Consider the following 9446-nt stretch of genomic DNA (forward strand, 5'->3'; position numbering starts at 1 on the left):
CAGGCTGTAAGTCGGGAAATACGGAAAATATTAACAGATAGGGCAGCCTTCTTCAACATTGCGCTGGATGATGTGTCAATTACAGGCCTGACTTTTGGGAAGGAGTTCACGGCTGCAATTGAAGCCAAGCAAGTAGCTGCGCAAGAAGCTGAGCGAGCCAGATTTCTTGTGGAGAAAGCTGAGCAAGACAAGAAAAGTGCCATCATTAGAGCACAGGTGAGAACTAAGCTTGTGTTCTGTGCAAATTGTTTATGAGCCCTCTCTCTCTCTCTCTCTCTCTCTCACATATTTTTAAAATCTTCAATCGCCAGGGGGAGGCCAAGAGTGCCCAGCTGATTGGTGAGGCTATTGCCAACAATAAATCATTTATTACTCTCAGAAAAATAGAAGCTGCAAGGGACATTGCTCAGACAATGTCACGTGCTGCAAACCGAGTGCTCTTGAACTCAGATGACCTCTTGCTGAACCTTCAAGGGTTGAATTTGGAAAGCACGGGTGGCAAGAATTAACCACCAGCGGTGTGGCTTTTTAACATCTTTCAGCGGGCAGGACATAAATTTTTAAGGAAATATCATCATAGTAAACAAAGTGATTAGTTCCCTGATAAAGTGAACTGCACAGAAATTAATCTCATGGTGGAAATTTGTGAATGTTCAGCCAGAGAAAAATGCCCCCCCTGCAGATTTTGAATAATAGCGGATGCATTGTTTTTTTCTAGTTTGGAATTGAGGTTTTGTTTCTTATTTGATACATGGCGTTTTAGACTGCTAACACTGCTATGACTTGCTAGAAAGGACTGCGACGACTTACGTCATTAGCTGCGATGATATCTGATCTCTCTATTTTACCCCAAGGAAAAGAAAAACAGAGTACTAATATCTCCATAAATAAGCTTGGTTTGCATCGTTTTTGTTAAGAGAGGAGGACAAAGGGTGAAAATGATGGATGTCGAGACTCAACAAGAAAAGAAGACTTTCACGGTTTGGTTACGTAGAAGAAAATAATCAAAATATTAAGGGAACAATAATTACTACTTTTAATAGAAAGAATACTCATTGGTTTATTTCCAGATTTCTTGTTCGGTTTTTGATTGCATGGATTGGATTTGGGAGGAGTTGAAATGTTCCTACTTACATTTCTTCTTCTTTGTTTTCACTATGTTCTAGAGAATGTTTGGTCAGCCCTTTTTTAACCTCTTGCATTCTCTTTTGTGCATGCTATATAAGCTGTTAAAGACTTTGTGTAGTCGACCCTTTGGAGATCATTCTCACATCATTGGTTGTGGTTTTCTAGTTCAATATCTACCAAGGCAATGGGTATTAATTTGACCTGTCGTTGTGCCTGGTCTAATAATAAATAAATGATCATGTTTTGCTTCCACCACACAGTATGGTGAATGAATTATTGATGAAGGGATGACAGAGACGTGATGGCGGCAAAAACTATCCATGTGTTTCTTCTGAGGGTGTCTTTGAACAATTTTTGTTCACTCAATTGGCTGGACCACGAAGGAAATCAAAGGAACAGGCTGCCATCTTGGGCGTACGTGGCGAGACTTCAGAAAGAGCTTGTGGGCTCACCTTGCTCTTTCCTCCTCACGTGGGTTTGCATTGCAAAGTCCTTCTTGGAGTAGATGCATTAGTTCAAACAAGAAAGAAAAGAGATAATAGGTTTGTTCATCTACATTTTTCTGTTTAAATATAAGGTATTATTTTAAATGGAAAACCGTAACCCTTAAGAGTCTATTTTTGACATTTTAAGTAGGAGAGCTTAGAGTTTATGTCATTAAGCACTAAAATTATGATGGCATGGAATATGTGTATAATGGTGACCAAATTCAAGTTAATGAAGTCTGATTAGATTTGAATTTTATCAAAGAACTCCTCACTCATCTCAAATGGCATTTTATTTTTGGGGGAGGGGGTTGGTTTGAATTAAGTTTCTATGTAAATTTTAACTATTAGTTTCAATTTATGCAAACGCAAATTATAATGTATTCAAATAAACATTAGAAGCGAAAGTCAGAAGAAATATAAATTTATATCCAAGTTGACGATATTTCAACCACCTTAAAGTTTCATTATATACCTTTTTTATATATTAAGTTGTTAGACATTTCTTGTTTTCCGTAGAAGCAAAACAATTAAACAAGGTAACAGAACGAAAATTGCTAGAGAAAGAAGAGTTGGAAGCAAGATTTCTTAAGGAAAGAATTAAAAAAATACAAATTTGAAACTCTAGGACTTCATAAGTAAGTTTTAAGAACATGAAGAGATCAGCAGTACTAACATAACTTACATGTCAAACACGTGTGCAAGAGTTATTTCTTGAGGTTTTGGAAGTTTATTTATATGTTATGATTAAAAAAAACTCATTTTTGTTCATTGGAATTTGTCAATTATGGATTTAATTGACCATCAAGGTCAATTGACACTAAGTTATTCTTTATTGTGTGAAAACAATTTACCAACTCTAGAGTAGAGGCCGGTTGACCACCTTGGGACGTGGTTGACCACCCCTTAGAGGTAGTCTACCACCTCTTGTGTGCTTTCATAATATTGCCTAATAATACCTAATTTTTAATCCCTTTTGAAAGTAAAATATATTTTTTTTCCTAGTGTGTAAGAAAATAATATTTTTAAAGGTAAATGAATTGATATAATTTTTGAAATATTAAAGATAAAAAAGCCTTCACTTCAAAATTAACATCTTCTCTTGTAGTAGAAACAATAGTGTCACTAAAAAAATGTTTTTCCAAATACAATTTTTCCAAAATTATAATGATGTGTGTTTTGTGAGTAAAAACTCATTTTTTAATGCTTGAAGACAACCATTTCAAATGGGAAGTTTGTGGGCCTTTTGGAAATCTTTCAAGTGAATGTTAGTAGCCTTTTTTTTTTCTTCTTGTTTTCAAGATAAGGAATTAATCCATGTTTTTTTAATAAGGAATAGAAGCTTTGTTTGTCAAAATTAAGATGATCTCTTGTAGCGAAAATATACCTCCGGGTGGCAAATAGAAATTGGGTTTTTTGATGACCAATGTTTCTCCTAAATATAATGACTTTTCCATTCTATGCACACATTTTCCTTTAATACTTAAAAAAAAAAAAAATAGAAAAAATGGTATTAATTAAGCATACAAGTCTTTTAGTTACAACATTTTTCACTACTAAAAATTATTATTTTTTTTTTCAAAAGGTATTAAGTTGAAATATTTTCAAAAAAGTTAGATATTAAAGCTTAAAATCCTTCCTTTTGAAAATAAGGTCACCTAAGTGGAAACCTATGTCGTCGCTAAAAATTGAACTTCTATTTTCCGAACACAATCTCTTTTCTATTATAAGTACTTGTGTTTTTTAAGCACAACAGATCATAAGTCCAAAACTTGGTGGTTAGTAATGTTGTGACCCAAAATCTAGGATAACATTAGAGAAGCAACACATCAAATCTTCTAGTGTATCCTTCTCTTATTGTAGGATATCCATGAAGTGAGCTTTGGATTGGTTCAGGGTTTTCTCCTATATAGGGTGTAACATAGTCTCAATCCTTCTTTGGAAGGCAATGAACATAATCTGTAGGGGTCTTGTGGATGTTAGTTGTTGACCCTTCAAATGAGAACTTATCTTTTATGATAGATTTTTTTAGTTTAAGAGGTTAGGTGGCCTAATATTGTGAGTCATATAGCCATGGTCTAGTGTTCATGAGTGAGATTTGAAGAACTCTTCCCTTGGCATGCTAATTTATTGTCATCAATTTTCGTTATGTCACGTGTCATGTCAGCTGCAAGAAGTGAAATGAACTTGAGAGGCATGGAGTTGGTTTGTGAAATCTTATGGCTAAATTTCTACCATAGCCTACAATCTCTCACAATGTAGTTGATTGCCACAACCTTGGATGTTCTTAGTGTTCAATTTAGCCTCCTAGTCCCAAAGCTTGTTAGTATTGAAGGAGTCTATGGGTGAACTTGATACACATGGGTGAAGAGTAACTTGACCCAAACATTTAAGCCTATTGGGTCTTAGGCCCAACCATGTATATAAGCACCTATCATCCACTCAAATTTTTCAATGTGGGACAAACTCACAAGTGGAATTCTCAGCAATCTCCCTCTCACTTGTGAGTCCTAATTGCTCCCCTTTGAACAGAAATCGTTCTTTTTTATGGAGTAAACGCAATTCTCCAACAGTTGTTAAGCGGGCCTTACAACTGCGTCTTATGTGCCTTGGATTCATTCCATGTGCCTCCGAACCAATCCTACTTTTCACGTCTTGACCCTATTCGGATCCATCTTCTAGGCCTAGATAATCCTTATTGGCCTCAGTTGTACACTTGGTCCTCAGTTGTTAGCATGTCAGGAGAATTAGCTTCATGTATCGATTTTTACGATGTCACTTACCCATATTTATGAACTATCGGCTCTGATACCACTTGTTAGCACTAGAGGAGTCCATAGGTGGGCTTGATACACATGAATAAGCACCAATTTGACCTAAAAGCTTAAGCCTATTGGGTCTTGGGCCCAACCATGTATATAAACACCCATTATCTGTTCAATTTTTCCATTGTGGGACAAACTCACAAGTGAAATTCTCAACAAAACTATCATAGAAAGTAATTCCTCACTAAACCTAAAGATGGAGAGAGAGGTCCTTATATATTCAAGACAACTATCTCATTTTCCCATCCTAGATATTTCTTCATCTCCCCTTAGCGGTCTAGTCTAAGATATTTCACACACAACTTTAAAAATATCTACTACAAGCATACTTCTAATATCCCAATCTCATTAATTATAAAGAGTATCATCTTCACTTGACTATTGAATATATGAAGAGATGAATCACCATGTCATATATAGTTAGTGAGAGAGGGAAATAATTATATTCAACGACAACTTTCAAACTCCCTGATCATCAATTGAGTAGATTACAATGGATAACGGTAACACTTGACACAAGCAAGAATTTCTAATAAGTATGTACATTTTAAGTTTATACTGTTGGGCCACACCTGTGGTTGCAATAAATGAGAAGATTGTTTCTCCATAATCAAGGATTTGTAGTTTGAAAATCTTGGCTCAATAAATGCTACGCATGCATGCTCTTTGCTTAATAAATGCTACACATGCTCTTGGCTTAATAAATACTACGCTATCTCCATGTTTCTTCTCCCCCCCCCCCCTATAAAATGGGTTGTGTCTTGTAGAGAAAGTAAGACATAAGTGTGATCGGCAGTGGTAAGCAAGTGAGCTGTGTGCTGTAAACTATGATTGAGAGGTAGAGCAGTTGAACTGAGAGTTGAGTTTGAGTGTGTTACTCCTCATCCACTGTCTTTCTTATTGATATAGTGAAACTCCTTCTATCCCATGGACGTAGGCCAAGTTTGGAAGAACCACGTAACTTTGGTGTTCCTTGTGATTGCTTGCTTGTGTTTGTGTTTTAGACCATCCCCAATCCTTAACAACTGGTATCAGAGCATTTGGAGAAGGTAAGGAGTGTTCAAAGTGGTTTTTTGCGCAAAACCTAAATACAGCCAGTGAATGTCTAAAATTTCACAGTGTTCAGATTGCAAATTTGAGCATACCATTAGGTCGGGGACAACAAGACAAAGCTGAGATAACAAATAGTGTCCCAAAACTCATCTCTAGAAGTCTACATGCCTTGCAGAGGTTGAATGCCATTTTCATGCACCGCCCCATTAATTCTTCTCACCTACCAGCTCGCTCTCGCGTATCCAAAGGTTGAATAAAGGCATGTTTTTTGATATGTCTTTGATCCTTTCAAATCTGACATAAATTTGAATTTTCTGCACCAATTATTGCATTAAAAAAAAAGAGAGGTGGGGATGCAGAAAAGTGTAGAAGGAGGTGTCACGTGTCTCCCTATCTAATGTGCCACATCACTTAACACATGGGGAGATTTGATTTGTCCACGTCATTAGTGGGGCCCATATGCCACATCATTAGTGGGGTCCACATTTGCCAAGTCAACGTTGCCCAATTAACATTAACAACATTATGCTGCTAGTTCGAAGGAGTGCTCTATTACTAAGTTGACTCGTTCCAGAACAAATTTTGATCGGGTCAAACCCATTCCTAGTTATTTTGACCATTCCGGACGCACAAGTGTGATTGATTTTTTCAAAATTAGTCTCCAAGTTGCTATTTTATAATGGATAATAATTTATCCAAATTTGGCGTGGAGAAATTTGACGGCCGAAACAATTTCAGTTTATGGCAAAGCACATTCAAGGATATCTTGATTTAGCATGACTTGATCAAGCCGCTAATCCGAAAGAAGCCAACTAATATCAAAGATGGTGCTTGGATAGAAATGGAAATGAAAACGGTTAGTACCATTCATTTATGTTAGTCAAATAAAGTTAAATATTCTGTGTTAGATGAATAATCACCGGTTGAGCTATGGAAGAAACTAGAATAGAGATATATATGTCAAAATCACTGACAAACAAGCTATTTCTGAAGAAAAAAATCTATCAGCTAAGAATGGAGGAAGGGGTCAATATTTTTTATCACATAAATAACTACAACAAGATCATGACCCAGTCAATGAGTCTTGGTGTAAAATTTGAAGAAGAAGATAAAGTGCTTCTTCTCCTAGCATCTCTACCACCTTCTTATTATAGTCTTGTCATGGCATTGCCTGTTGGGAAGGAAACCTTGAAATTATAAGAAGTGATGGCTTCACTACAGGATACTGACACCCTAAGAAAGCCAACCATTAACTCCCAAGGGCGCGCCTTGGTCATACAAGATGAGAAACATACCAGGGGCAGAAACCAAAATAGAAATTTTCTTCATAACTGTCGAAGATCGAGAAGCAGACGGTCCAAATCAAGAGCTTCAGGAAATTCCAACAACTCTCAGAGCAAAAGGCAAATCAAGTGTTAGAATTGTGGCAAGATTGGACACTACAAAAATCAATGCCGATCCCAGAAGAAGGAGCAAGAAAATAAGACTGAAGCAATGTCACATCTTCTTCAGAAGAAGGAGATGTACTTCTATGCTCTTTGGAAAGGAAGTGAGAGTTTTTGTTATTAGACTTTGGAGTCTTATTTCACGCGACAAGAAATAAAGAAATGCTTGACAAGTATATACCCAGTAATCTTGGCAATGTTTGTCTTGGTAATGACAAACCTTGTGAAATTGAAGGAAAAGGAGAAGCAAAAATAATTTTGACAGGTACCACTTGGAGTTGGACAACTTGCAAGTGAAGGTTACACTACAACCTTCTATGGTGACAACTGGAAAATTTCCAAAGGCACAATGACATCCTTATGCGATAAGAAAACATGTACTCTTTATTTGACCATAGATGCTTGCATGTCAATTTCAATTGTTGCAAGGAAAGAAGATTAAAACCTATAGCACCAGAAACTCGGTCACAAGAGTGAAAAAGGTTTGAAAATCATGAACACAAAGGGAAAGATACCAGGTTTCTAGTCGGCTAATATCGACCAATGCAAGAGCTACATCCTTGGCAAACAGAGAAGAGTCAGCTTTTAGAAGAGTGGCAGAACTCCAAAAAAAGAAAAATTGGTGTTGGTGCACACCGACGTCTAGGGACCGAGCCCAGTCTTATCCATTAGCGGGAAATCCTATTTCGTTACCTTCACTGATGACCATTCCAGGAAGGTATGAGTTTATTTCTTGAGACATAAATCTAAAGTGTATGGTATTTTCAAGGAATGGAAGGCTATGGTGGAAAATAAAACAGGCTTGAAAATCAAAAAGTCGAGATCATATAATGGTGGTGAATATGAAGACAAAGAATTCAAGAAGTTTTTTTGTGAGCATGGGATAAGACTTGAAAGAACCGTGCCAGGTACACCCCAAAAAAATGGCATAACAGAACAAATGGATAAAACCTTGACTAAGAGAGCTAGAAGCATGTGATTACAAGCAGGTTTACCAAAGAAGTTTGGGGCAAAAGTGGTCAGCACATCTGCTTATCTAATCAATCGAAGTCCATTAGTACCATTGCAGTTCCTATTACCAGAGAAGGTATTGGGAGAAAAAAGAGGTAAAACTTTCACATTTAAAAGTTTTTGGTTGTATTGCTTATGTGCATATTAGTGATCAGGCTAGGGGCAATCTTGACCTAAAATCTCAAAAATGCACACTCATTGGATATGGTGAAGATGAGTTTGGTTACTGCATCTGGGATGGCCAAAACAATAAAATAATTAGAAGTCGAGATGTTGTATTCAATGAAAAATTTATGCATAAAGATGCAACATCATCAAGTAATCTCACACAAAATGATTATGATATTGTAGGGTTGGATGATACCACTGATAGCAACATGGTACAACAGAAAATTCATAATTCTTAGACAGAGGAATCTATCATAGAGGGGTGCATTGAAGTACCATAGACCCCAACTTTAACCCCAACTCCGGTACTAAGGAGGTCTTCCCGACCTTATATATTGAATATAAGATATTTGGATTACATGTTACTAACTGATGCAGGTGAACTAGAGTGCTATGATGAAGCATGTCAGGTGGATGAGGCTAGCAAGTGGAAACTTGCCATAAAAGATGAGCTGAAATCCCTCACCAACAATAGGATTTGGGAGCTAGCTAGGTTACCTAAGGGAAAGGAAACTCTTCAGAACAAATGGGTGTACCATATAAAAGAAGAGCAGAAGATACAAAGCAAGACTCATGGTCAAAAGTTTCCAATAGATAGAAGGTATTGACTACTCAGGAATCTTCTCAGCAGTTGTGAAACACATGACTATTCGGTCAGATTTGAGCATTGTTGCAGCAGAGAATCCACACCTTGAGCACTTAGATGTAAAAACTACTTTCCTCAACGGTGATCTAGATGAGGAGATATGCATGCACAAACCTGAAGGTTTTGTAGAGAAAGGCAAAGAAAAACTTGTTTGCAGGTTGAATAAGAGTCTGTATGGTTTGAAACAAGCTCCAAGGCCATGGTATAAGAAATTTTAAAGCTTCATGCAAAGGAATGACTACCGCAAGTGCAACGCTGATCATTGTTGCTATTTCAAGAGGTATAAATCAAGTTACATAATTCTTTTGCTTTATGTTGATGACATGCTAGTTGCAGGACTAGATATGGACGAGATCAGAAAATTGAAAAAATAGTTGTCTGCTGAATTTGAGATGAAATACTTGGGTCCAATAAAGCAAATTCTTGGGATGAGAATCATTAGAGACAGAAAAGAGGAAAACTTGCAGTTGTCTCAGGCCGAGTACATTAGATGGATTCTCAAAAGGTTCAACATGAGTGATGCTAAGGCAGTTAGCACACCATTAGCCGACCATTTCAAATTATTAAAGACTTAGTCTCCAGAGTTAGAGGAAGAGAAGAAAGAAATGGATAATATCCCATACGCTTCAGCAGTAGGAAGTTTGATGTATGCCATGGTTTGTATGAGACCAAATCTCAGTCATAC

The 9446-nt window shown here is 36.9% G+C and overlaps 1 protein-coding gene across 2 annotated transcripts in view; it reads left to right on the forward strand.

Annotated features, from left to right (window-relative positions):
- LOC131144921 (prohibitin-1, mitochondrial-like) overlaps nucleotides 1–748 on the forward strand; it is a 58947-nt gene extending 58199 nt beyond the window's left edge. For both annotated transcript variants that reach the window (XM_058093880.1, XM_058093881.1), the window contains exons 5-6: nucleotides 4–216; nucleotides 312–748. In XM_058093880.1, coding sequence (XP_057949863.1) covers nucleotides 4–216; nucleotides 312–509 — 411 coding nt within the window. In that variant the 3' untranslated portion in view covers nucleotides 510–748. The remainder of the gene's footprint in view (nucleotides 1–3; nucleotides 217–311) is intronic.
- The last annotated feature ends 8698 nt before the right edge of the window (nucleotides 749–9446 follow it).

Source organism: Malania oleifera, chromosome 12, assembly GCF_029873635.1.
Source record: "Malania oleifera isolate guangnan ecotype guangnan chromosome 12, ASM2987363v1, whole genome shotgun sequence".
NCBI classification, from domain to species: Eukaryota; Viridiplantae; Streptophyta; class Magnoliopsida; order Santalales; family Ximeniaceae; genus Malania; species Malania oleifera.